Consider the following 27,872-nt stretch of genomic DNA (forward strand, 5'->3'; position numbering starts at 1 on the left):
CTCCACCGCATGCAGTTGGAATCATCCGAGGCGCTGAGGCTGTTGCATCGAATCCAATCATGGTCGACCATGACACCGACGACCAGGTGCCGGTCGACGATCTGACGCCGGAGGAGGCCAGTCGCATCATCCACTCGCACCGCAAGGTTCGATACGGTAAGCCGGACTCGTCTGATATGTGTCGGTGGCCATGGCGGCTGTAAGCTGCTGGTGGTACTACCAGATGCCACCACTCCCTAGTTATCCCGAGGCTTCATCACATCCAGCGCCGCGAGACTAATGCAACCAACACAGGGACCGCTTGCTGGCCATGCCGCCAGCGCAAGGTCAAGTGTGACAACCAGCAGCCGTGCGAGAACTGCGTCAAGCGAGAGCACCCTCAGCTGTGCTCTTACAAGCCCAACCGCTCCTCGGCTAGCAAGAACAATGCTGCTGCCGCTCACACCCGGAAGAGGGCTCGCTCCCCGTCTGATGCAGACGACAATGTCAAGGATGAGCGCCAGGAGAGCTGGCCGCCAGCAATTGGTAAATCCATGTCACTTCGTACACGCTCATTCTTAAAAGTAACGTCTCGTAGGACTGTCCACGACTCAGGACGACTCTGACTCGGTGCCTGACCGTTATGTTGGACAAAACAGCATCCCGGCACTGCTGGGAGAGCAGTCACCAAACAACAAGGAGGATGGCACCGACATTCGCCGTGACATGCGGTCCATCCTGGGGCTTGACACATCTGCCCCCTTTCCTCTCATGTCATCCAATCATCTCCAGAGGCTTGCCCGTGATATTGCCACCGAGCTACCGTCAGATAGAGAAGTGATGAAGTATGTGAAGTCGCGCCTCGTCAGATTCATCTCATATTGACTCCACTCAACAGGCTCTTCCGCACTTACAAAGAGATCCCACAGCCCTTCTGGGGCTTTGTACTGGATATCGATGAGCTCGAGTCCAATCTCATGATCTACTTGGAGGATCGCTCCCGGAATGCCTCCAAATCCGGCAAGGCCTCGAAGCCTGTCACGGCGTCTTGGCTCGCCATCCTCTTTGCAGTCTTGGCAGTCGGCTCCCAGTATCACGAGTCTCCGTATCATATCCGCACCAAGGATTCGCAAAAGTACATTCAGATATCTTTCCATCTTCTCCGACTGGCAAACTTTCTATTGAGGTGAGACGCCCCCAGCCTATCTCAACTCAACATGTGTGCTAACAACCCGTAATCAGGCCATCGTTCGACTCGATCCAAGCACTGCTATTAACCAACTTTGTCCTTCTCAACGACATGAAGGCCGAGGCATCATGGGCACTCACAGGCCTCACATGTCGCCTTGCCCAATCCCTCGGACTCCATCGCCCAACCATTCGCGGCAGTCGCGAGACTTCGCCCCCCGCCGCCAACTCCAAGGAGATGATTCGGCGAAGGCTATGGTGGTCATGTGTCTGGCACGATACCTTGACATCCCTGTCTTTTGATCGGTAAGTCTGCAGTATCAAGCTGTCAGAGCATGATGCTGATGGAGATTGTGCGTAGGAGCTCAATGACAAACATTCCGAGCTGCCCGATTCCTCACAATGGGGATGCATCCGCGGGCAACTATACTTATCTAGAAATGATGTACAACCTCATCGAAATCATTTCGCGACGACTCAATCCCGATGTCATGGCTTCCGCTACCTACCAGCAGATATATGACAACTGCGAGGCGGTCGAGGAGCTCCGCAAGCGGGCCGCCCCCCATATGCAGGACAAGGAAAAGTGCAAGACGGCCTTGGACCGTCTTCAATTTTTCGCCATCCGCCTCCATACGTCCTTTGTCATTTCCGTTGCGTGTCGACCGGCGCTTCGTAGGGACTGTCCCTTTGATCCGGCACAGAAAAAGGCCCTGTCAGAAAGATGTAGGGTCAATCTGACCGAGACGGTGACCATGTTCCTCGCCATGCATCAGCTTTCGGTAATTCCCACGCGAAGCTGGGCTTTCACCTACCACGGCTTGTCGTCGGCTCTGCTGCTTGGCCTCCTCTCCGACACCAAGTCTGACCCCGAGGTCCGGCAGCTCCAGGGGGATCTGATCGAAGCTCTTTCTGCGACGGCGGCCAAGGAGGTTAGCTCCCCGGAGGCTCACGTCGCCAAGACCGATAAGGACATTGAGCTATCTGGCCCCCTGTGGAGAGCACTCACGGCCCTCAAAAACATCTACGACCACGGCCAAGTCAACATGTCGAGCCTCAAGAGAGACGGCGAGCTGTCCGCCGTCGCCAGTGGAAGTCGGACTCCGCTGCATCTGGGGCTGAACGGCCAGGGGGGTTACAACAACATGATATCGAATCCGTCGTTCCGGACTGTAGCCCCGGTGACGGATGCCCGCGAAGATGCAGCAATGGCCATGGCCGAGATGCAGAACGGGGCATCCATTCAGGACATGTCGGCGTGCGTAAACGTCTCTCTCTTCATCTCAAGCATCCGAGCTAATTCGTGATAACAGGATGAGCTACCCTCAACAAATGAACAGCAACATTGCCATGGACGGCATCCCGCCCATTGTCGATCCGATGCAGTTCAACGCGCCCATGGAGCTCTACGATTCCATCTGGGTCGGTAAGTGCACTCGTCACACAACACCTCTGTCAAGATTCATAAGCAAAGCTAACATCCTGGTCAGAATCTCCCCCTGATCCATGGAACACCGGCGTCGACGCCTTCAACTTTGACTTTTTGGCGCAGCCTCCGCCGGGTCAAAACCATCAACAATTCTATTTCTAGTCTCGCTTCAAATTGTGAATGGGGTGTTTCGTGTGAAGGGGAGTTTCTTTTGAAAGGGGTGTTTTTGGAAAATTGACCTTTTGTGAATATCGTTATGAGGAGAAAAGTAGAAAGTATCAGTTAATGATGATGATGGAGTATTGGTTAATAACGATGATGAATGGATAGTGAGCAGAATGAATAATAATCAATGTCCTTCCAGGCAAGACATCTTCACCATGAACACAAGTACTCACCGTGTCCAATAAGTCCCATCGAGTGGCATGGCCAAGGCCAGGAAAACAAACACCGTCAGCGCTCTCTTTGAAAATTCATCTCGCAAGAAGGTCTGTAAAACCCCTCGCAATCATATCGCAAAAAAAGAACACAAAAAAAGCCCCCCAAAAAGGCGGTTACCCATCGCCCCTCCCAATAGAAGGGAAATGTTAAACACAGCCCATTTCAAGGAAACCTTTTTCATGTTAATCCGCGACTGAAATCAGTGCTCATCATTCAATGTTGTTCTCCTGCCATCCACAACCGACACTAGTAATACCCGTCGCACAGGTCATGAATAGGAAATATCGTCACAGAAGAAGAAACAGAATGTGAAAGAGAAAAAAGAAATGACGATGCTTTTTTTATATTCAAGATTTACCTTTTTTTTTTATATTCTTGTTAGCCGTTTATTTCTTCGTTTTCCGGGAAGTGCTCGACACGAGCTTCTTCTTCATGTGCTTCGGCATCTTTTCTTTCCTCTTCTCTCGCTTGGCCTCCTTAACCGCCAACTTGTGTTGCTGCAACCAGAAAAGTCAGTCCGTCTAAATCTCATCATCGTCAAGATTGCAGAGGGGGAGCATACCTTCTTCTCGTCCTTATCCTCAAATTTGCGCCCCCTCGGCCGTCCCTTGTCGAACCGACTCTCATCACCATCCTCCTCATCGTCCTCACCATCAAGCGAGGCTCCCTCTCCAGATTCGTCTTCCGACTCATCTTCATCTTCGCTCTCATCCTCTCCCTTTCCTTCTCCCTTGGGCGCAACAACCTGGTCAGCAAGCAGCTTGCTATACACCAAGTCATTGCCTTCGCCAAGATTAAGCCTCTTGACGTCCTTCTCAACATCATACACCTGCTCCAGCGTCTGTGGAATGTACTGGTTCCGGAAGACCTCCGTGTCCACCTCCTCGGCTGCAGCCTCCTCCTCGTTGGTAGCATCCCGCCTCGTCTCATACAGCTTCGCGAGCGCCTCTCCCAGCGCCGGCTCCTCCACGGGCCCCTCGGGCACCGTGATGAAGTTGAAAATCGCCCGGTCCGGCAGCGTGTCGACGCCCTTGCGCCGGAAGAAGTCACCCACGTTCTTGATGTCCATGCGCAAGAACTCGAGCGACCGCGGGTGGTCGGGCTCCACGCTCTGCGACACGTCGATGATGTACAGCTTGCCAGCGTGGTACAGGATGTTGTACTCGCTCAGGTCAGCGTGCACCAGCTTGCACACCTGGTACATGCGCCGCATCGTGCCCAGCAGCTGCACGTACAGCGCTTGCCACTGCTGGTCCACGTCGTCGCCCTGGAGGTTGGCGTCACGCAGTCGCGGGTACGCCCAGCCCTTCTTGTCGCCCAGGAAGCCCATGACGAGCACATGCAGCTTGAGAGCCAAGGGCTCCGGACAGGGAATCCCTGCGCTGTATATCCTCCTCAGGTTGCGATACTCCTTCTCGGCCCATAGCTTGACCATCTTGCGGTTGTTGCCCTTGTCGAAGCCGCCCTTGAAGCGGTGCTCGCCAGTAATGTACCGCTCACGATCCTTGAAGACCAAGATAGCCGTCTTGTACACCTTGATGGCCCTCTGCGTCGCCGCGCCAGTCTCCTCGTCATACGACACCGCACCGTAGACATTGGCCTCCTTACCGGTGCTGATGGCGCCGTGAACCTCGCTCACAACCCCGCGGTTGATCAACTGCAGCAGAATCATGCGCGTCCGCTGGTCCAGCACCTGCTCGCTGGTCGCCCGGTCCGCCTTGTCCTTGTCGCGCTCGCCATCGTGCTTGCCGCTGTCGAGCCGGATCTTGGCCGCGTGCCTCGCCAGCGCGGACACCTGGTCGTCGACGCTGGCGAGCGTGTTGGCCTTGGGCTTCTGCTGGTTGGACCGCGGGAGGGCCGCGCCGCCATCCGTCAGCTGCCGCTGGCGGTTGTACGTCTTGGTCAGGTCGCCGTCGCCCGCGGCCCAGTCCTCCTCGTCCTGCTCGTCGGCGTCATCGTCGAAGATGTCCTCGAGGTAGTCGTCGTCGTCGTCTTCATCGTCCGCTGCGGCTGCGGCGCCCTGGGTACTCGGGCCATCGGCCTGTTGCCTCAGCAATTCGCGGGGGACCTGTTCCGTCTGCTCGTAGCCCTGGTTGGGGGTGTATTGGTATGGTGGCTGGTGAGGCGCGGCCGGGGAGGCTGCGACACCTTCTGCGTCCATGGTGCAGGTGATTGGTTTTTCGCCTGTTTTTGTTTCTGATGCGTCAAGTGTCTTTCTCTGCTTTTCATTCACCGTATAACAAGCAGTCAGCGTGATGTCTCTTGTAAAAATCAGGCACAAACTATGAAGAGAAAAAAAGGCAGCAGCCGTGCACCTTGAAGGTGGACGAAATATCGCCCGCCTATCGATTTTTTATCTTATCTAAAATTTTATGTTTCCGTCTTGGTGGCGGTTCCTCTGCTGCAAAAAAACGAGGGGTCTGGTACTTTGCCTCAAGTCACTGCCTACTGCAAGCAATTGACGTATTGCAGCCAATTTGGGGTAAACTCGCCTCAGTGAGTCACCCAATGACTGCGGCAGATGAGTAAGAGGTACATCTGCCGCAGGTACTCCGCAGCACAAACACCAAGCATCAGTCATCAGTTCCGTCTTCTTTTCACTTCAGGCTTCAGCCTTGATCAAGGATCGTTGCAAGTCTCACATCTATCCCTGCCCAGCTTATCCCAATGCCGTGAAGATGGAGAGAGAAAGGCATCTGCTGCTTTTGTCGAATTTCCCCCAGTCAGACGCACTTCAACTTTACAACATCTGAGTCATCTTATTCTTATTTTGACTCAGAGCTTAAAGCCGCCAGATGCCGGTTCACACACGGCTTTTCCGTGCAAGAAACACGGAGGTAGTAACAAGCAAGGAGAGCATCACCCATGTGATTCCACTGAGACAGACAGTAGTATTCGTGTGCACTCATGCTAAATACAACGCCATGCATGAGAAAACCAGGAATCAATGCCGTCACATAGAGTCGACGCACCGTCAGGTGTGCCAAAGGGATTTGCAGAGCTGAAATGTGGCTGTCACCAGTGCCGCCAAGAGCAAGGGGGCCAAAGGGCACGGCCAGCGCATATCTGCTGATATATGAATGTCTCGGTCAATCCCTGGGCGATCTTCACCAAGGAAACAAGAGTGTCTCAGAAAATAAGCCCTCTCATCTTCCCACAACATCTTTACCGTAACATGCGGACGACGTGCCGTGCTTATCCTATGTGCTATGAGATGCAATATACTCTTCCGATGCTCATTCCTCAAATCACATTCCTGAATGGCTTGGGCAGCCATCACGAGGATATTCTACATCTCTATAGGGCAATGATCAGTCGGCAGCAGAAGTTCGGCCCCTACCATGCTGTAGAACTGCCAGAATCGGTGCTTGGCATCCAAAGGGCAGGGTGCCGTTCCATGCCGGAATGCCAGGAGTATATAACATACGCGGAGGTCGTGAATGTCCAGCTTTCTCCCTTCCAGTAGTAAGGGTTTCTTCTCTCGTCTTTCGGATATAAAAGGAGCCAGAGATCCACCGGAATTTGACCTCTTTTTGACATTTCCCCTTTTCTGCTGCTGTAAAAGCCGGGTTGCCATAATCCGCCATCATGAAGTTCCACGCAGCGGCCCTCACCCTTGCGTGTATAGCCAACTCGGCCTCGGCCGGAGTGGTCCAGCCAAGGGCAGATGAAGTCCAGTCGGCCGAGCAAGGCCAGACGTTCTCCATCACCCAGATCCTGAATGAGCGTTACAAGGGCGATATCCCGGCCGCCTACATCTCGGCTCTAGCAAAGTACAGCCCCAGCCTGCCGGAAAACGTCAAGGAAGCCATCAAGACCAACCCAGAGTTGAACCGCAAGTTCAGCAAGTTTCTCCAGGCTGGTATGTTTCCCGCCCTCTCTCGACCATGACCGTGTCATGGGGGGGAAAATAGAATTCAAGTGCTGATGAAGAAAACAGGCAACCAGACTGGCACTGCGGTTGCCTCTCCTCCTCCGGGAGCTGATGTGGAATATGTGCTGCCGGTCAAAATCGGCACCCCGCCTCAGACCCTGCCCCTGAACTTGGACACGGGCTCGTCCGATCTGTAAGTTTGAGCATCTGGTGTCCACACAGTGAGAGAGAGAGATAGAAAGAAGAAGATCTCCATCTGACACGAAATCGTAGCTGGGTCCTCTCAACCGACACATACCCGCCCCTCATCCAGGGCCAGGCGCGCTACAACTCCTCCGCGTCCACCACCAGCATCCGCCAGGCAGGCCAGTCGTGGGTCATCCGGTACGGCGACGGCTCCAGCGCCATGGGCATCGTGTACAAGGACCGCGTGCAGATCGGCAACACCTTCTTCAACCAGCAGGCCGTCGAGTCGGCCGTCAACGTCTCCAACGAGCTCAGCGAGGACTCCTTCTCGTCCGGCATCCTGGGCGCCGCCAGCAGCACCGCCAACACGGTCCGCCCGCAGAGGCAGACGACGTACCTGGAGAACATCAAGAACCAGCTCGTCAGGCCGGTCTTCACGGCCAACCTCAAGAAGGGCAAGCCGGGCAACTACAACTTCGGCTACATCAACGGCTCCGAGTACACGGGCGCCATCCAGTACGCCGCCATGAACCCCCAGTCCCCGCTGTGGGAGATCTCCGTCAGCGGGTACCGCGTCGGCAGCAACGACACAAACTACGTCGCCCGCGTGTGGAACGGCATCGTCGACACGGGCACCACGCTCCTGCTGGTGCCCGATGACATCGTCAACGCCTACTACGCCCAGGTCAACGGCTCCATCTTCAGCAACAGCGTCGGCATGCAGCTGGTGCCCTGCGCGGCCAAGCTGCCCGACTTTGCCTTTGGCCTGGGCAACTATCGCGGCATCGTGCCCGGCTCCTACATCAACTACGGCCGCATGAACTCGACGTACTGCTATGGCGGCATCCAGTCGTCCGCGGGCGCGCCGTTTGCTGTCATCGGCGACATTGCCATCAAGGCTCAGTTTGTCGTCTTTGACATGGGCAACAAGGTTGTCGGATTTGCCAACAAGAACACGACCGTCTAAGTTCGTTATGTGTCAGCTACAGTGGATGTTGTTTGCCACCATGATATCCAATGGAAGCAGTTCAGTGCGCGGTTCGGTCAGTACACGATTGAAATGTCACCAAGAGGATCAACTTGATATGAGAAAAAAAACTCTGCTCTCTCAAGGGTCAACGATAATTAATTGATGATTTATTTTGGCTTGTTCGGCTTTGGAAAGGAATACGTGTATCACCTTGTAGGCAGTTACCTAGAGAGGGGATATTCAGGGGGGGATGATGTTAGTTAGGGTCTAGAATCTTCAGTCTTTTCAGATTCAACTACTAGGTTCGTGTTGGCAGCTGTCAACATTTATTTTAACCTTTTGGTGCCTAGCAAATAATCTCCGTGAGATCCAATCGTCAACTGAATCTCGTAGCCGTTAGCCAGCCCAGTCTCACTGTCTACACCTCACTAACACGACCCGGCCCCTCTTCGCCAAACGGCACATGTAGCTTAAATCCGTTTGGAGCACGGCTTGGCAGGCACTTTGCAACCAACTGCTCAAGCTAAACTGGGACAGTGAAGAGAGGAGTTGTGGGCTTGTGTCAACGATATTACGAAGTACAAGTTTTTGCGAAGAATACGATGGATCTTGGTTGATTATCTGCGTCGAATGCCGGGTAAGTTGGACGGACCATTTGCCAGGAACCGACTGCCAAGAGCGGCCATGCCTGAAGCAAGTACGAAGCATGCAGCAAGAACTGCCCATGGCTTCGGGACTTTTCTCAGCCGGCCAATGATGGACCAAGGCAGCCTCGTCGGATCATGCCATCGGATGGCCTAGACGAGAAAGCTCTGCTATTACGGGGAGACCGGCTTGGAGGTTGTGAATGAACGCTCGAGAGTTGCCACACGGGTCAGAAGTCATATATAAGGGCCCCATGGACGGCGATCAGAGCGCCGGGCCTCAGCAGCTCACCGAGGCCAATCTGCAAGCCCTCAACCGCCAAGTCAAGCAACTCAACCTCCTCCGGCAAGGCAAGACAATGCCTCCCAACATCCTCGTCCTGGGCGCCGGCGAGCTGGGCCTCGCCGTGCTGGAGGCGCTGGCCCTCCACCCCAAGCGCAACCGCGCCCGCCTCACGGTGCTGATGCGCCAGGCCTCGCTCGACTCCGCCGCGCCCGATAAGAAGAAGCTGGTGCAGCAGATCAGGGCCCTCGGCGTGCGCTTCGAGGCGGCCGACGTGGTGCAGGCGTCGGTGCCGGAGCTCGCCGCCGTCTTCGCAAAGTACGACACCGTCGTCTCGTGCAACGGCATGGGCCTGCCGGCGGGCACGCAGACCAAGCTGTGCGAGGCCGCGCTCGAGGCAAAGACGCCGCGCTACTTCCCCTGGCAGTTCGGCATGGACTACGACGCCATCGGCCCGGGCAGCTCGCAGGACCTGTTCGACGAGCAGCTGCGCGTGCGCGCGATGTTGCGGGGCCAGGACGCCACGGAATGGCTCATCGTGTCGACGGGCCTCTTCATGAGCTTCCTCTTCGTGCCCGAGTTCGGCGTCGTCGACCTCCGCTCCAAGACGGTGCGCGCCCTCGGCTCGTGGGACAACCGCATCACGCTGACGACGCCCGCGGACATTGGCCGGGCCACGGCCGAGCTGGTGCTGGACCCCCAGGGCCTCAAGAACCAGTGCGTCTTCGTCGCCGGCGACACCCTCACGTACCGGCAGGTGGCCGACCTGGTCGACGAGCGCTTTGGCACCAAGTTTTACCGCGAACTCTGGGACGTGGAGGAGCTGGCCACGCAGATGATCGAGGAGCCGAACAACAACTATGTCAAGTACAGGGATACCTTTGCGCAGGGCAGGGGGGTGGCCTGGGACCAGGACAAGACGGTCAACTTTGTGCGGGGGATGAGGATGACGGACGTCAAGGCGTATCTGGCGGCCATGAACGTGAAGCTGGAGTGATGGAGCGTGTATGATTGGTGTCTGTATCGATTCTTATGTGTCACGACTCACGTTCTATCTCTGCCTGTTGTTTATTGCTCGTATTGTATGCTAGGCGCAACGAAACAAAAAGGCCGGTATGCCTCATCAGCCACGAAGCAATGCTACCTTGCCTTGATGGCTCGCAGGCGGATTGTGAATGGACAAGACGAACATGCATGCACTTTACTTTTCGCGCCCTACCTGATGGATGGCACACTGCTTGATGTTGATGCCCTCTGTTGGACAAGTTTGTAGACATCTAATTTACCACTATCATCACCGTCCATTCCTTGAGACAAGCCCGATCTAACAAACAAGAGCCCAATGTAAATAAGAATACGAAGCCGCAGCTCGTATACAGTATTCCATCCGCCGCGGCCATATCGACTGTACTGTGCTCTGCACTCTGCAGCTCTGCAGAATGCTATCACATCAGACATGGTAGTCCTGCAGTCGACATCTCCTCGGTTCCGGTCTGCCCCGGATTCAAATCACATACCGGCCCTCCGTCTTTGTCGAATGTGCTTGCATGATTGGCGTAGAGAAGGCCACTTGTTTACAAGTCCACTAATAGTAGTTCGCACTGGACTGTACGGAGCGCATGTAGTCAAAAAGCGGTCTCGAGCCCCCTTTGATATCTTCCCCAGTTCCCCACAGTGAAGCTGTCGTTCAGTAGCGATTTGCTAATAGTATCAGACTCTTTGGATATTCATCTCCCTCCGTATTCACATGGCAGGCGGTTTGGCGCAGAGCCTCGGGATCGAGCTGGAGCGCCTGGTCCCGTGGCTCTGGATGACTGTCCTAGGTGACGGCAGCCTAGAGGCCCCCTTTGATAGCCGTCCCCAAACAAACAAAAAAAAGGCCTTTCAAGCCACAGATAACCAAGGGGGCCACTACGACTGTACACACATGGCTGTAGTAATAAGCGACTGATAAGCGGCTGCTGGTCCCCCCATGTGAGGCGTCCTGCGTCGGCCAACGCATCCGGGCCATTTTAGGCTCCGGGGAAGCAGTTGAGGATGCCGGGGCTTGCGGCTGTCCTTGTAGCTCGTACTGTACCCATGACCTGTCCGGCGCTTGGAGAGATAATGAAACAAGCAACATTATTCTTACTTCTCAGTGAAGCAGGTATGGAGTCAGACTGACAGTGATGATGAAGCAGGTTTGCATGCCTAGAGCAAACTGGTAAGCGCCTGTCCAACGTCCGGGAGATGAGCGAAGACGAGGAAGCGTGCATTACACGTGTAATTCCTTGGTTCGGTAATGACGACACTGGCATTGTCCATTACAGGTACAGGAGCTGCTGCAATCTGGGAACTTGAGCTTCATCGATGCGGTACCTGCGCGCTGTCGACAGCAAGTAGCAGTACCTGGTCACCACATCTCCTGCTGCTCTTCACGAGTACCAATACCTCTGACGGATATGACGTGGGACAGCTGCTGGTACCTGGCCGTACCGTGTCCACCCCCGTCTCCTTGTCCCTGTACTCCGCACTGCCCATGCATGCAGGCCCTCACGCCGCTTTCCCTTTCCGGCCGTCTGCCTCCTATTCTGCCCCCCCAACCCCCGTCCTCTTACCGGTGACACACCTCTCCATCGTCGCCCACACCTTCTTTCACCTGCTATCTGGGCATAACCAGCCACAGGGACAGACGCACAACTCCAGGCACTGTGCACCTCGTTATCGCCTCGTCCTTGCCCGTCAGCCCTCCGCTCTTCCGCTTCCAGCCAACAGCCCCTTTTCCCGAGACCAGCCGGGCCCCCAAGGCTCTTTGACCCCAAACTGCGCCACCAGCCCGGCCACTCCTTGGATTAGACCGTTTGAGTGAGTCACGTCATGCGCTCGTCCAGCAACCGGCCAGATGACTCCCGCCGCGCCCAATCAGCACGCCATTGTGCCAGTCGGACCCCGAGCGCAGGCAAACAAGATGCCCTCGGACTGATATAAGATCTCTGCTGGGCCGGGGGGTGCGCGCCAGCGTCTCTCGATGCTTCTCACCCTCGGAGCTTCTATCGCAACAAGGCCATCTTCCTTTGGCGCGTCTTATACCTTTGATTGCGCCTTCTGTGACTACTCAGTCCATCACCGCGTCACTGCCTTATCGGCTGTCGGTTGACCTACGCGACTCCGTACCTACTTGTCCTGCTGCTTCTACCGACCAGCATCCGAGCAGGAGGACCCCTTCGTGCTCGACACGCTCCCCTGGTAAGCGATCCGCCTGCCTGGAACCGTATTAGTCTCTCTCTCATCTCGACTGACATGTCCCCCCTTTCCACAGTTCCTCACCTCTTCTCACGCCCTATACCAATCATCATCTTCGATATCTTCGTCTTCGACCATCTTCTAGTACCATCCGATCAGCTGCGAAGCGTCTCTCCCCAGCTCCCATCTACATCAGCCGTATACCTATACAAGCCATCATGGATGTCATCGACCGCAGCGCCCTTTCATCCCCTGCCGTCAAGCGCCGCCATGCCCAATCCAAGCGAGCAGTCCTCCGGCGCCGTAGCACCAACTACCTTGTCAGGTCTACAGCGAAGCGCTTGATAGAGTCTAAGAACCAGGTCATCTACCAGCAGTTCTCCTACCAACACCAGCCGAGCTACCCTTGCATCTCCGGTGCCTGGCAGGCCCGGCGAAAGGACGGAGGCTCCTCCGAGGAACCCCGTCCTCTCCGAGCGCACATTGAGCGGGATCTTTTCGCCGTCATCGCCGCGCCGTGGGAGCCGCGCAAGCGTGGAACCCGCGCCCCCAGGCTGTCCCCTCGTAACGAAGAGGAGGAGGGCCGGGAGCTTGCTCGCAGTGCCATTGCGCTCCCCAGTGATACCTCCCGACTTGTGAGGCGGCCCAGCTTCGAACGGGAGGATGCTTTCCGTGTTGCGAGCACCGCCAAGGGCAAGGTTCAGACACGGGCTTCCCCCGAGAGTGAGGACGCGCAGATCGCTGAGCTGTACCACCAGGGCCTGCTGTATGATGGTGATGAGCAGCGTCCTGAGGAAGCCTTCAACCTCAACAGCATCCAGCACGAGGAGCCCGTGTATACCATTCGCCCTGCGAAGCGCGGCCGCAAAGCCAAGAAGGCCAAGCCTGCTCTCGTCCTCTCTTACACCGATCTCGGTGACTGCAGCGCCTCGGCGAAGAACTCGGCAGGTCGATCATCTGCTGATGATTCAGCGGCTGGCGAGGCCTTCCCTCCCCTTCGTGTCGTCTACGGACAGAACTCATCAAACCCCTCCTTCGACGTTGAGACGTCTCAGCTCCCAGATCTGATGCACGACGACAGTCTCTCTGACTACGACTGCTTTACCGATCACGAGCTTGACGATGACGTGCCATCCCAAACAGAGATTGTGGAGAATGCAAACAACTCGTCAGAGACTTGGATCATGCTGGGTTGATCGACTTGTAGCAGGTCTGCTCGGAATCCCCCCGTGCTCCGCCGGGATTTGGGAACTGGACAGGTGAGAGAGCCTCACCTCAGACTGGTCCATCACACAAATCTGGCATGATGTTCTCTCTTTCGGCGTTTTGTATTTTCTGTTTCAGGATGGATGGGATACCTGGGATTGGGATAGATTGTATTCTACAACCGGCATAGCGAGTGGTGTACCAGCAGATACACGACGCCAGTTTGCGTCCCCGCGCGGGAGGGGTGACGATATGTTCTTTTCGCTTAGATGCTAATGATGTTATCAGCTTGGGTTTTCAGTAGTCCGGTTTTACTGTCGCCAGAGTGCGTTCACAATATATATTACACTTCTTTCCTACCATATCGACTTCTACTGTCCGTGATTACCATCACGTCGTGCCAGAGGAGAGTAGTAGAAATCTTCCGAAAGCGCCTCCAGATCTTTGCTCGAGCTCCATTTCACGCAGGCTAATTCGGAGTCTGGTCGTGTAACTGGGGTTTGAGACGTCGGGTCTTGCCACAGGAATGCGCTTCAGGGCGGTGTTGCGGTCACACATGACGGGAATCGGGGTGCTCTCAGACAATGGTCCGTGTTACTCAAATGGAATTTTAATCTAAGTGTATGTAGGTAGGTAGTACTATGGGGGTACTATGTGAGCTTGAAGACTTGAACGAATCGAGGCGAATGTGGCGGAATTCGTCCTGGGCTTCGGCGGGATGTCTATAGCACTGTCTTTTGTCCGATCAGAACGGTAGACTAATGTTTCTATGGAGTTGAGCTTTTCGCACGTTTTCTGCTGTGGCGTTGAAATAGACCGGTTTGTGATACCTTGATTTTGCACTGCTTGTCTTTGTGACCCTGGGGGGGTTGAGGAGATGTGTCACGTCGTGTTAGAGTATTTAATGCTTCCCGTCCTGGCTTGTTTCTATTTATCGATATTTACTTTCATTTCTATTTTCTTTGACTTGGCCGTGCGGGCGTAGGCTGTCTTGAGCATCGGCTTTTATACTGCTATAGTCCGTTGCGTGTATACGCTCTTGGTTTTCATATTCGTAATATTTTTGCCCCGAGGCTGGTTGTACAATAAAAGTGCCAAATTGTCAACGTTCGTAGGGTAGTTGACTGTGTTCCTGGATCCAAGTGGTATGTAGTAAGAGGCATTTAGTTCTTCTCCGGGTGGGAGACTCCCGCTGTATTGCTTTTCTCGCTGGGAGATTGTTGAGGTTATTGGTTTTGTTCTTTGGATACGCTTGGAATCATCCTTTCATGAGGGCTTCTGCTGGTAGAGGTAGAAATGCCATGTTGGAACGGAAGTAGATGGTTGGAATGAAGTTGCATAACTACGAGGGGAAACGAAGAGCAGAGTTGAAGTATATGGTTTGGGGGGTAGGCGTATTGATAAGACAAACAGCCAGTCAATGTTATAAACATACCATCAGTCAAGTTATCAGTCTGCGTCCCCGATGCGAAAAAGCTGGATTCAATGATCATCCTCCTCTGCGTTCAAGATTTCATCTTATACACAGCCATCTTCGCGGAACAACATTATATCATCACTCTTACAAATTTGATGTAAGCCCATGTTCAATAATGCTCTTCCCAGTATATCTGAAACACAATGATTCCGTGCGTAGGGTGTTATGAAAGAGGGGACATGGGTCAGGAACTTGCAACTGCCTGACTTTATAGTGATAGTTTCAGTGCACACAGCAAGGTGCTGGGTTTAGAAGACCTTCGCCAGAGGGTGTTGATGCGGCTGGGATTTGTCGCTCGCCATGCTATCACAAGTTGGGAGATTAAAGGCGAGCCTTTCAAACTTGAGTTGTAACCGGAGGTCGTCAACATACGGCTGCTGCACTTTCAGGTAAGTAGCCATTGGATGGAAACATTAAGCATAAATCCACAAACTACAGGGTACGAAGACAGATGCAACATCGGCTCTTGTCTAGGTGGTATTACGCTCGTGCGTGAGGTAGTATTGTCCCGCCTAGCTAGTCTTCACCGTTTGACTGTTCTCAAAAGCCAAGAAATATCGTTAACTCAATGTCTGGAGAAACCGCATCAGAACCCTTCTCACTTCTTCCAGCGCTTACGCAACACTTTTCCAGCAAAAAGCTGATGCCATCAACACCTCCAATGACGAAGTGGCTGCCAACATGTGATGAACCACCCTTTCAGGAGCTCGGCGCGCTAGCTGACCAACAATGACGGGCACATTTAACTGCCACCAACCTGATTTCAGCTCAGGGCAAGGTAAGTCTGATCAAGGACATGACGACTTCTCGTGAACCCATGAACAGCTAAGGCCTCCGGCGCCAACCGTCTGTGGCTTGGGGACGCCGTGGGAAAGGGTTACGTCGGGATCTTGATGTTAACGCAATCGAATACGCCCCAGAGACGTTGATGGGGACGAGGCTCGATGGCTGTGTGCCTGAAAGCCCACACACCGTTCCGCAAGTTCGGGACAAAGAGTAGATATGTACTATGCAAAACACGTAACAACTTTCGCAAACGTTTATAGGAGACTTTCATCCGTGAAGGATTGTGAATATATCATTATTGGTGCAAAACTCCGCACAATACGACAAATCGCTGCCAGGACACCATTGCAGCTCTTTTGTTTCTCCGTCTCGGCATGGCGCCGTAGCCAATCAGGTCAAAGACTTGCAACTGCCGCGTCCCCCCGGTTTGCATCCATGCTCAACACCTCGAATCCCTTCGCCCCGTGTTTAAGAGCTATAAATCCCGTCTTCAATTTGAGATGGAAGAGCCAAAGCAAACTCGGGCAAAGGGATGCACTGGGATCGGATCCTTCCGAGCGGATCTACGCACAAGAAAACATCAAAAGTTGTAAACCTGTTGGTTGCTGCTCCCAAATGGTTTAGCAAGCGGCAAAGGTACTAGTAAGCACTCACCACTATGAGGCTTACTCGAAATTCCAAATACGCTGAACGAGGCTCCAAAGACGGGATCCTTCGTGTTCTATTAGAGCCCCCTCTGCGAATTTGGAATTTCGAGTGGCGAGCCGCGCCGGCCCGAGGCTTACACCTCCGATGTATGTAAGAGAAGAACTCCTAAAACTTCGGAGGACAGTCGACGGCCGCGTCCGGGCAGCATCAAAAGGCGATTAAGCGGAACCGAAAGCGACGGACGAACTCGGATGGAAACGCGCAACAACAAGTAGAATAAACCTCAGCATTCAAACTGCCGGCAACTTCTTTCCAGAAGCCCTGCAACATCTTACCCTGAGCCCGGTTGCCCGAAAGCCGAAGAGAATAGAGGTGATCCTCGCGAATCCCGCTCTGCTGACAGGAGCTTTCTTCTTACGGACAGCTCAGGTTAGCCCGGCCTCAAAAGCTCAACGCCGCGAATTCCATTTTCAAGAAGTGTAAAGAACCATTTTGGTGAGATTCGCCCCTGGATGGGCTCAAGTGTATACGATTCCGCACGTGGTTCCTGGTGTGGTGAGCGGGAAACTAAACTACAACTAGCAAACCAAGGCAATGGCTCCCCGTGAGGCTTGCATATGTGGACCGCAAGAGCATAGGTCCATAGAAGATGAGAAACAAACACATAATCATCGGGCGATGATTTGGAGCCGAGCCGAATCAGATGGCCCCCTTCGTATAGGAAGATAGTGTAAGAGCTTCACGGCAACTTCACCGCCATGATGGATATATAAGTCTCACCATTCATCCCCAGAACCAAACAATGTAAGATCCCATCCATCGACATCACTACTCAACGAGTCTAGGATCACCCTTTTCTTACCCTTGAAACGACTCAAAGGACATCATGTTGACATCAGCAGCCCTCCTGGCTCTGGCCACGGCCGTCGCAGCGCGGAAATGCCACGATCTCACCATCCCCATCTCCATCTCCTCCCGCAGCGCCGTCTTCAGCCTCGCGGCCCCCGTAACTGAAACTGAAGTCACCCAGTTCTTCATCGACGTTGTTCGCCCCGGCTTCAACCTCACCGACAGCTACCTAACAGGAGTATGATAACCCGCCCGCCCACAGAGACACAAGCCCATCAAAGGTGCTAACAAGTCACAGTATGACACCATCAGCGGCCACTACAACATCGCCGCCACCTACTGCCAGCCCGACCACGGCCCAGGCACAACCCTCCAGATCCTCACCCACGGCATCGCCTTCGACCGCAGCTACTGGGACTCCCCCTTCAACAACCACGAATACAGCTACGTCGCCCAGGCCGTCGACCAGCACGGCTACTCAACCTTCACCTGGGACCGTCTCGGCGTCGGCCACTCCTCCAAGGGCGACCCCGTCAACGAGATCCAGCAGTACCTCGAGGTCGCCGCCCTCGCCGAGCTCTCCAAGCTCCTCCGCAGCGGCTCCGTCAAGGGCATCGGCGCCAAGTTTTCCAAGTTCGTCCACGTCGGCCACTCCTTTGGCTCGGCCATGACGTACAGCTTCATCAACCAGAACCCCGACTTTAGCGACGCCGCCGTCCTCACCAGCTTCAGCCAGAACCCAAACTTCCTCGCCGGCTTCGCTCTCGGCGGGAACTTTAAGCCTGTTAAGGAAATACCTTCGGTAGCGGGTTCGTATCCTGCTGGCTATGTGGGCGTGCCGTCTTCCATTGGCATCAACATCCAATTCTTCGCCCCCGACGACTTCGATCCCAAGATGCTCTCCTATGCCACTGCGCACGGCCAGCCAACTACACCCGGCGAGGTCCTCACCATTGGCACTGGCAGCGGCGACATCAATGCCTTTAGCGGAAAAGTCCTCATCATCACAGGAGGTAAAGGAACCCCAGCTCGACGAGCCGCAACTGTAAGCTGCCACAGAGATTACTGACACAACTTAATCTTTTAGAACGCGACGTTCCCTTCTGCGGCGGCAACTGCTCCGACACCGCCACCATTCAGGGAGCGTTTCCCAACCTCATTGCCGCCTCCGAGCCCTTCTTCTCCAACGCCACCTTCAGCTCGGTTGTCGTTCCCAAGGCTGGCCACGGCTTAAACTTGGGCTATTCGTTCAAGTCTGCATACGATTCCATCTTTGAATTTCTGGAGTCGTCTTTGTAAGGGAGGAATAAGAGGGAGGGAGAATGCAACGAACACGATTTGCATTCTGTCTGATGATGTATATCTAAGACGACATCAATAGGAATCCAGCCCCTTTCTATAAAAATTAGAGAGCCTCATCAACTCAACGTAATAGATCACGAGTACATGATTACCTCTAAACGTCCTTCTTTCTGGCTTGCCTCTTGGCTCGATTTGCTCATGAGCCCAACAATGAAGCCGACGTAGAGTCGGGGGAAAAAGAAACACGGTCTTCTTCTATCTAAGCGAAAGTTCCTTCTGAGCTTCAAGCTCCTACACAGGCGCCATTGGCTCCAGTCCAGACAAGGATCCTCCAGCAGCAACAAGCAGCTTGCTTAGCATTTTCCCTTCAGCCAAAGCCCCCAAATTATCTATCTCTATCTCTTCCAACAGCTGCTGGCCATTTCCGGCAAGCCCGCGGGCAATGGGTTCCCTTGATGGATCAAAGTAGACAGGGTCGTCCTCAGGTTTGCGGAGCCTGAACATACGACGTAGGCCCTGCCTGAAGTCGTGAGTAAGGCCAGCCTTAATCTGCATTTCGAATACTGCTTTAAAGGGGATAGGATTCTGTTCCTCATTGTGTGATCGCTCGAGAAGAACCGCCAGATGAAATCTGCCCACAAGCTGCTCATCCACCTCATCTGCCGGGAGCCACGACGCTTGGCTCATGGAGAGGCTATACCCGAGAGGTATGAGCCTGCGGCATCGTGGGTACAGGGACACACCGTGGCATTTGGAACCGAGTCTGGGGAAGTTTTGTTGTTCCGATTTTCCACAGTTGATGAGCCCATCTGATGGCAGCTCATCACACATGATTTGCGTGGAAAGCTCAGTCAACGCTCACCGGAGCAAGCCGCTTTTAGATATGGACAAGGTGCTACTCTGGGTGAGCTGGGGTGAGCCCGGTACATGTCGGGTTGATCTGCGTGATGGAGACAAAAACATCCGTTGAGGAACAAATAGATTATTTCCGAGTCTACATATATCTCCAAAAGTAAAAGCAGGATCTCATCCAATGGACGCCCGTCCCTAGATACCTGTTTGAGCGCTTCCGAATTCTTCTTTACTAGATTTACGTCCGAGACAGGAACAGCCACACCGGAGGAGGGCAGACAGGAGATCTACACTGTAAGTGTAATGCCTATGCAGCGAACTATCGCGTCTAGAGCTGAAGAATGGTAGTGGCTGAAAAGGGATCGCGTGTGAGCAAGAGAAACTCATTAAGAATGTTCATATCGCAAACATACTTGTTCGGTAAGACGCAGCTGGATAGAGTGATAAAGGGCCTATGGGGACGGCCTGATTCTATGTATGTCCATGAGAGGAATCGCATCGAGGTTCCTTCATCATCCCAACTTGTTGCTGGACCGGGGCTCGTCTTGAGGCGTCTTCCACAGGTGGTTTATGTTGCAAAGTGAGACAGTTCGTATTAGTTAAAGCCGCACCTAAATTTTAGGCACTGACCGAGTGTTCAGGATATCGCAAGTGTATTGAAATGATTTGACAATGGTGAAGTCAAGTTTAAGTATACTATTGATTAACGATGGGTCAGAGATAACCGCGATCCGGAGAATACTGTGTAAGTTAGCTACCAGTTCTATCGAACCATTAATACCTACCTAATGTAATTAGCTATTCTATTGCGAGTGAAGAAGACTGACGGTCTGGGTATAACGAGGCCGCATTTCTTCTTCCAATCGCATTTGCCAGCAAGGCATTATTTGGCTTTGAGTCATATGACGACTTGCTCCATCTTAGACATCTTGAGACAGTATGTAGTCAGCCAGTGATTTTCACTTAGATAGAAGCGGGAGTTTATATCTGGCCGGTGTAGTTTAACATGCCTAACTTGTTGGTACAAAATCCTCGAACGCGCGATATGCTTGCCTAAGTGATGCCATTGTAATGGTTTTGTAGCGAGTGATGAGCTCTCCTAATTGGGCTTCTCGTTATCTGAGGTCTTGATTCTCAATCTGCAGAACTTGACACTCCATCTCTATTGACTCTGCCCGTTGCTTCCATTGGTTCACATCACCCTGGAGCAATAAGCTTTTCGCGCTCAATTCCTAAAGTAGTAGATATGCATGCGACGTGGGTGCGAGTCGGGACGGGCCAGGCCGCGCATCTAGACCAACTAGTTCGCTGCAGGGCAGCTGCAGTATGCCTTACTAGGACACGAAATTGATAGTTCCCGGAACTAATCCAAGGTGGAGAAAACTTGGTTGGATAGCGATTTGAGGTCCAACATGTTGTGGCGAGCTGCGCTGAGCGCTATTGATTTGACTATTGTGTAGAAGTGGCTGGCTGGACGACTGAAGTCATTGCGTGGCTCACCATCATGGGGACAAATTATTAGAACCTGATATTCCACGAAGGACCAGGGTGAAATTTATAAACGCATGAGAGGCCGTCTTGATTGACTACTTCAGTTGACCCAGTCTTACGCCTGGGAAGGGTTGCACCTCACCGTAACGATGTCGACGATTGAGAGCCGCGTGGAAGCCTTCGTCTCCCGCCTGAAGGCGGCGCCTTCATTTGATTCGAGACACGCTTCTGTAGCCTTGGGCCATATTCTGGGCTATGATGATACTCTTCACCCCATCCAGACTTTCGTCAGTGATTACCCTGGCCCCATGTCCAACGACGAGAAAGAGCGCTACAAACAGGACATCTACCACCGAGCAGGACCGAATGCCAAAGACAGAGTCGCAAAGCTCGCAGTGGGCACATTTGCTTTGGCATGCAATAGGCTGCAGGATGAGTTCGGATTTTGGTCTTCTGTCGACGATGTAAGCTTTTCCCGGAATCCAATGGCTTTGGTCAATGTCTGACAGTGAGAAGAATGCGGCCAGATTGTTCTGCCAGGAAGCATTGGCCGGGCTAATGCCTTGTCTTTATGGTCATCATCTAGAAAGGTATGGGAAATTGACAGAACAATATCTTGTTTGCAAGCTCCTGACAATCTCCAGTGTCCTTGTCGAGAACCTCAACGGTATCCAACTTCCACGCCTTGATGAGCTTGCCAATGACAATGCTTTCTTCGAAGCCTATAAAATGGAGATTACAGCACCCGGTACGTGACGCAATTACATGTAAATTCGCACATCTCGTTGCAAAGCTAACCTGCATACAAGGGTTTGCAAAGAGTGTCCAAAGTTACTTGAGAAATGGGGGATCAGCCAACTATCGGACAAATTTGGTTTTCGCGTACGAATATCTACGAAGAAAAGCAAACCCGGAAGTGATTACCAACATACGCAAGGACAGTGAAATCGCTGACGTGGTAGCCGCTTGGCTTGACCATACTCCCGCTTCCACAGAAGCTGATACGATCGCCAATGTCCTCAAGAAGATTATCACTCCATCGGGATCTGTGGATACCAGCATACTCAAGGATCCGAAAGTATTTGCCGAGGAACTGTTTGGCATCATCCAGTCAGTCACTGCCGTGTTTGCGCCGGATAACCACTTGGATCTGGCTGCGTTAGACACGTATGAGCTTGTCATCCGTTCTGCTCTTCCTCTCAACGCCGTCCTCCCAAGAGCCAGTTTCGGGTCTTTGGAGGAGGCTTTCAAGCCACTGGGTCTTGATCTTTGGCAGGCTTGGGACGAACAAATCAACATCATGAAGACGATCTGTGAACGGCAGCTGCTGTTGAAGCAGACAACAAACAGGACAGTCGATACCTACGGCGGAAATATCGCCTATGTTATGCGACACTGGAAAGATACAGGCCTATTCAAGATGACATACAACAACAGCCGTGCGACACCAGGATCTGAGAACCCCATTTCTGGCTGCTTCCGAGCCGGTACTATGGTCTGGGCGCGTGACGAGCAGAAGCCCATCGAATCGTTCGTGGAGAATGATCAAGTGTTGACGCGTGCTGATAGTGGTGAGTATGGAATATGCTCAGACGAGAAGGTCATGGTGCCTACATCTGGGAACATCGTGTTGTTTGGGATCAACGAGCTGGAGCCCTTTGTCACAGCGAACCACGTTTTCTATACAACAACCGGTCTTCGCGCCATTGATCCAATTGCTGCGCAGCACGAGAATCCCTGGCTCCAAGTTGGAGCCCTCAAGATGGGGCACGTGTTGCTGAGGACATCTGATGGGAAGAGCTACGAGAGAGTTCCGGTTGGAAGAATCACCAGTGCCTCCGTTCCCTGCGAGTCTGTTCACGGGCTCCACCTCAGGTCTGGACTTCGCAGCTACCATGCAAACGGCTACCTTGTCCATCTCAACTACCCGGAGATCACCATCGCCAGTATTGGCAAACTCTTGCGCAACATGCCTACGTACCAAAGATCGCAGCTGTTGCAGAATATCAAAGAACTTCAACCGATCTTCTCGAAATTTGGTGCCGGTTTTGTGTCAGATCTTCTGGGCAAAGAACTCAAGGATCCGCAGCTGCTGGACAGCATGCGTCCCAAACCTCGAGATACACCACTACCAGAGACTCTGAAATTCCAAACGCGGGACTATACTCTCAGCGAGTCAAGAACGGGGATTGCCGACTTTCCTCATCGACTTCCGATGCTCCAGCTTCGAGATGGAGTGGTTTTCCTCGACGGCAGTTATTGTGAACGTGCCAAAGTCACAGACCGGGAGATCGCCTGGTCACGCCCCATTGGCGATGTCTGGGAGCATTGCTATTGTCGCCTCAACGGCGAGAAGCAGAAGTTCACTGGGACTGCCCTCTGTTGGTACGACAGCGAGGAGATACCGCAAGCCGTGACGGGCAAACTGCGACGGCTTCGAGTCACCTCGACGACGGTACATCTGATTACGGAACCAGAGATGAAGTGGGAGGCCCAAAGCCTGTCCACAACAGAATCGATGACGATGCAGTCAAACTCCAAAGACGTTCATCTTGGCAGCCAGGCCCAGGGTGTCTCTGATGATGAACCGCGGTCTTCAAGCGAGAAGGAGCGTACTCCCCAGTCCAACTATGACCTGCTTTACGATCTTGTGCCATACGAAGAGGAGTCACAAACTCCGCAGCTGAGCAAGTACTTGGGTCTGACGTGGGAAATTGTCGGCGATTCGGAAAACGTCGAAACCCAGACCTTCAGAATTCCAGCACTGGACGACCTTGCACAGAAACGGACTCAGATACTCAAGGAAGCCGGCTCTGAGTTTTCTGTGCGCCCTTACTACCACAGTGAGATATTCATGGACGAGAAAAGAAACACGATGGTCATGCTGCAAATGGACTTTCCCGAGTTGCTTGCCATGGCGGCCGACCAGCACAGCAGCGATGACGACACTGCTCTTCAGTATGAGAACCTGACTTTCAAAAAGTCTGAATCCGACTTGTCTTTACCCTTCATATTCTCCCGGGCGACGTTCACGTTGGACTACAAGGACGACCGAATCCAGAGTGGAATTCTGCGAAAGTACAACCCGGAGATGAGGGACAATGACGGTGTGCGATACAGGGTCTTCGGCGGGAGAGTCAACCGTGTAAAGCCAGAAGAACGTCTCTGGGTCTCGCTGAGCGTATCTGCGGATTTGAAGCCTGGCCAGACACACGCCAAAGTTGGCTCAATCTTTAGCCCGATTCAGTCCAATATCCTTGACCCTGGCGACCTCTTCACGCTGACCATTAACGACATGGAAATCAAGCAAGAAGCACAGAAAATTATCCATCTAGCCATGTCTTATCACATGGACAAAGATGATCGCAAGACCTTCTTAGGCCAGCAAGATCCTCCGGGTCTCAGCGATGATCCCGAAAGGCCCGACTTGCTCCCCACGGAGCTATCCACCCTGGACGATCACCTCAAAGTCTGGCTCAAGAAGACCTATGCCAATGCCTTCATCGCGTGGAACTGGTCCCAACGCAGTGAGGACGATCAGAAGAAGGCGAAAGCCAAGTTCAGCCAAGAAGATCGGGACAAGCTCAACTACTTTTGGAAGGGCAAAGGGAAGAGTTGTCTTGCACACCAGCCGGAGTTCGAGGAACTCAACCGGATCGCGACAAGGTTAGCCATTCGCCGCAAAGTCCCGCGTGTCACGCAGTACTTGAATGACTTTACGAAGCTTGACCCCGACGACGAGCTCCTCCAAGCACATCCTGAGATGAAGAACATGACTGGTGGCGAGAAGTGGGCCCAGAAACTCTTTTACAACTGCCTCACAGATGATGTTGCAGATGTACTCGTGAACGATATGAAAGTTGCTGATGCCTCATCTGTAAGCAATCTTCCCAATGCTAAGCTGGTATGTAGCTAACCCGCGCCCAGATCAACAATAAGCTCAATAAGATATGCACATGTAATATTCACCAGTTTACCCTTCGATGACATACCAGGCTGATTCTTCCATAGTGCTTGCTACTTTGGCTCCTCAGTCGAAACTGAGTGACGATGCCCTCGATGTTCGGCTTTCGAGCGCTATCAAGGATCGTTACCGGAAGAGACACACTCTTAACTGCAGCTATATCGGCGACGCTGATAAATTGGCTGGTAACATCAGGGCGACCGTCCGGTTCACTATACACTCAGTGCTTGACGGAACTGCCAATCTGAGCGCGGAAATGAAAGCCGAGATGCAGGCGCATCTCAACGAGATTGATGCCGAGGCGAACGGCACCAGCGTGAACCAGCAGACTGCAGCAAAAACGTAAGTCGTCCTCAGAGTGTCCAGTGTGCATGTACCCAAACTAAAACGAATCAAGCAAACGGATCGTCGACAACATCGCTGGCCATATTGTAAATGGCGCGAAGACGTCCACAACCGATGCGGCATGGAAGATACTCGACTACATGAAGAAGGAGTGGTCTCAGCCAGGACAAAAGTTCAAATGGATGGCCACTATGGGTACGATCATAACAGTTTCTGCGGTACGACTTCAAGTGATCTCCATGCTCGGAAGCAACTGCTGACGATACGTAGAGTCTGACTTACCTCATGAGTTCATGGGGCGAATGGAAACAGTTCGGCACCAAAGAACTGGATTGGTTTGATCAATCTCGAATGCTTACAGAGGCCGCACAGGCATTTTCAGGGCTTGCTCTAGCCGCCGTGCACTTCAAGCGCCTTTGGAACGGTGCCTCAAGTATAAACAGCATCGGGAGAGAGATTCAGGCTATTGCAGGCCGGAACATGGAATACGTTGGCCACAATGCTGCCAATAATGCAGCTGCGATGGCTCGAGCGAGGATAGGAGCTCCGCCACAACTTGGGCCTGGTGGTCTTGTTGCTCGCCGACACAGCTTGGAATCACAAGGCCTCAAAGCACTGGGAGGTGGGCAGCCGGGCTTGGCTGCCCGCAGGCTGTCCATCCAGGAGAAGCTTGTCTCATTTCGTCCTGGTGAGTTGGTGCATCCCGAAATCCCACCTATGGAAAAGGAGGTGGAAGAGCTGTCTGAAGGCATTCGGAAGAACTACAACAAGACTGGATTGGCGATTCAAGCCTTTGCTATCGTCCTCGGACTCCTCATGTTCGTCCACTCTGCTATCGCTGTTTGGAGAAACCGCAAAAACCTTGACCCATTCGAATACTGGGTCCATGTGGTACAGATCATCTTTCAGTTTATCAGTGTCATGGTCGATATTTGGGCCCTTTTCAAGTTCGTTCCGCCTCAGGTCACGATTACATTGATCATCATTGGTTTCATTTTCATGGCCATCCTCTGGATATACCAGACTTGGATCAAGGAACCCAAACCCGGACCCATTCAAGTCTGGTACGAGAAAACCGGAGCTCCGCTTGTCAACGCACTACCTAAAGCTCCGCCAAGCATGTGCGAGTGGTCATTGCAGAACGGGAACGTCAATGTCGGCAAGGACTCGACCATCACCATAGTCGGCAAAGGGCGCTCTGATAGTACTGCCGTCCGCGAACGATGCAAGACCATCTATTGTAAATTTTCCGTCTCGCCAACTTCTCCGAAGGCTCTTTTCCGGTTCGACGACTACTTCTCAGAGAGTTCTGATGAACAGGTCAACGTCAACATGAACCAAGTGAAGATATCAATACCGGCATCCTTGAAGGAGAAAGCAATATACGGAGTCGGACACCCCGAAACTGGCCTCTCGGAACATACTTGGATGACCCCGACAGTTTCTGGGAAAGAAGCGAGAAAGAACAGGAAGACTAAAGAGATACTACCTGCGACATATCTCTCGGTCGGCCATGGCGAGGAGATTGTTTTCACTATCAGGGGATTAGGGGCAAAGAAGGACCTCGAGAGCAAGACTCCTGAGCGGTATACCATAACGATTACTGAAACCTATGAAACGGCTGATGGTCTGCCATCGGAGGTTGTGGAAACAGAGTTGGTTATCACGAAGCAGGACTAGATCCTGATTGTGGGTCATTGGTTTGATGGTATGAATGTCCCATAGCACAAGAGTAGGAAATGAATGAATGAAACACGAAATAGCATTCCATGTCTAGACGCACGGTGACAGGCATGTAATAGGCCTTTGCGTACATGATCAATATTTTGAGCGCCCTTTTCTCTGACATTTTCCTCGCTCGGGTATACATAAAGCCTATATGTACATGGCACTCCATGTCGGAGCAAGGTTTTCGATACTTCATCATATTAGTTCATGTCCAGCTCGCTCCACCCCAATCACGAGCATTAGACCTCAGATGCCATTTTCAAAGACACCATCTTCTGGTGAACAGCACATGAATCTTGCAGAATGCCCACAAGAGCGCCAAACTGAATCTATCCAACGACTACAGCAGACATCAAACAGTCTTCCAGTGCCCCTTCAACGCCGAAAGCGAAATAGATAAAGAGCATAGACTACTTGGTCATGGCTTGGACAACCCTTCTCTTTGTCAATCTTTCAGAACAAGTATATATGCATGTTGCACAGGCTTACGCGTGGGCAGCAATGCAAATGCAAACTAAAGTGACTCTATACGGAATCATTGATATCTAAGGTATGCTAGCCACTGGTCCAGATACCTTCCTTGGTCGATCTCAGGGCAGCTCTTATCTTTTCATCTCATCAGGCCACCTTATTACGCTCTGGTGGCAACATGATTGTTCAGTGACGGCAGTAGGCACTGTGCTGACAAGGTTTGTAAAAGAGGGCATTACAATAGAGGGTAGAAGCTGGCGGAGCAGGAATGTACCCGCTGGTGAACCCAACAATGAAGCTAGAACGAAACTCAGGCAAAGAGACCGCGACATCGTTGGCAAGCAATCATGGAGACCTTCAAAGCCTCTGGTTCTGATGCTTAGCCTGCTGGCTCCAGGGCAAACCCTAGAAATGGACGAAGTATGATGCCGATATAGACGTTTGAAATGCCTAGTGGCCCTGCCTAATGAGGCCATTAGAGATCTGGACTTTGATATCGAACCCTGGATGCTCGTTGGCCCCTCCTCAGTCTCGCTC

At 52.9% G+C, this 27,872-nt stretch overlaps 7 protein-coding genes across 7 annotated transcripts; 6 read left to right on the forward strand and 1 right to left on the reverse strand.

The window, feature by feature from the left end:
• Window positions 1-59: 59 nt before the first annotated feature.
• On the forward strand, window positions 60-2,758 carry BBK36DRAFT_1118482 (hypothetical protein; the record flags this gene model as incomplete). The annotated part of the gene is made up of 8 exons (XM_024890479.1): window positions 60-156; window positions 295-525; window positions 578-824; window positions 878-1,165; window positions 1,222-1,473; window positions 1,529-2,429; window positions 2,464-2,593; window positions 2,658-2,758. The coding sequence occupies 8 exons, from the start codon at window positions 60-62 to the stop codon at window positions 2,756-2,758; spliced, it is 2,247 nt and encodes a 748-aa protein (XP_024749561.1).
• A 665-nt stretch (window positions 2,759-3,423) lies between these two features.
• Window positions 3,424-5,198, reverse strand: BBK36DRAFT_1119416 (Serine/threonine-protein kinase Rio1; the record flags this gene model as incomplete). The annotated part of the gene is made up of 2 exons (XM_024890587.1): window positions 3,424-3,534; window positions 3,600-5,198. The coding sequence occupies 2 exons, from the start codon at window positions 5,196-5,198 to the stop codon at window positions 3,424-3,426; spliced, it is 1,710 nt and encodes a 569-aa protein (XP_024749562.1).
• A 1,427-nt stretch (window positions 5,199-6,625) lies between these two features.
• On the forward strand, window positions 6,626-8,064 carry BBK36DRAFT_1141104 (acid protease; the record flags this gene model as incomplete). Its single annotated transcript, XM_024893425.1, has 3 exons — window positions 6,626-6,899; window positions 6,978-7,104; window positions 7,185-8,064. 3 exons carry the CDS (start codon window positions 6,626-6,628, stop codon window positions 8,062-8,064), a joined length of 1,281 nt encoding a protein of 426 aa, XP_024749563.1.
• A 1,006-nt stretch (window positions 8,065-9,070) lies between these two features.
• BBK36DRAFT_1168864 (NAD(P)-binding protein) lies at window positions 9,071-9,991 on the forward strand (the record flags this gene model as incomplete). Its single annotated transcript, XM_024895237.1, has 1 exon — window positions 9,071-9,991. One exon carries the CDS (start codon window positions 9,071-9,073, stop codon window positions 9,989-9,991), a length of 921 nt encoding a protein of 306 aa, XP_024749564.1.
• Window positions 9,992-12,434: 2,443 nt separating this feature from the next.
• On the forward strand, window positions 12,435-13,412 carry BBK36DRAFT_1168865 (hypothetical protein; the record flags this gene model as incomplete). Its single annotated transcript, XM_024895238.1, has 1 exon — window positions 12,435-13,412. The coding sequence occupies one exon, from the start codon at window positions 12,435-12,437 to the stop codon at window positions 13,410-13,412; it is 978 nt and encodes a 325-aa protein (XP_024749565.1).
• A 3,807-nt stretch (window positions 13,413-17,219) lies between these two features.
• On the forward strand, window positions 17,220-18,481 carry BBK36DRAFT_1118617 (hypothetical protein; the record flags this gene model as incomplete). The annotated part of the gene is made up of 3 exons (XM_024890495.1): window positions 17,220-17,420; window positions 17,481-18,195; window positions 18,270-18,481. The coding sequence occupies 3 exons, from the start codon at window positions 17,220-17,222 to the stop codon at window positions 18,479-18,481; spliced, it is 1,128 nt and encodes a 375-aa protein (XP_024749566.1).
• A 2,495-nt stretch (window positions 18,482-20,976) lies between these two features.
• Window positions 20,977-26,816, forward strand: BBK36DRAFT_1159294 (hypothetical protein; the record flags this gene model as incomplete). The annotated part of the gene is made up of 7 exons (XM_024894187.1): window positions 20,977-21,291; window positions 21,455-21,575; window positions 21,637-24,704; window positions 24,755-24,785; window positions 24,839-25,133; window positions 25,189-25,354; window positions 25,407-26,816. The coding sequence occupies 7 exons, from the start codon at window positions 20,977-20,979 to the stop codon at window positions 26,814-26,816; spliced, it is 5,406 nt and encodes a 1,801-aa protein (XP_024749567.1).
• Window positions 26,817-27,872: the final 1,056 nt, after the last annotated feature.

The sequence above is a fragment of the Trichoderma citrinoviride genome (genome assembly GCF_003025115.1).
Source record: "Trichoderma citrinoviride strain TUCIM 6016 unplaced genomic scaffold BBK36scaffold_7, whole genome shotgun sequence".
Taxonomy (NCBI): Eukaryota; Fungi; Ascomycota; class Sordariomycetes; order Hypocreales; family Hypocreaceae; genus Trichoderma; species Trichoderma citrinoviride.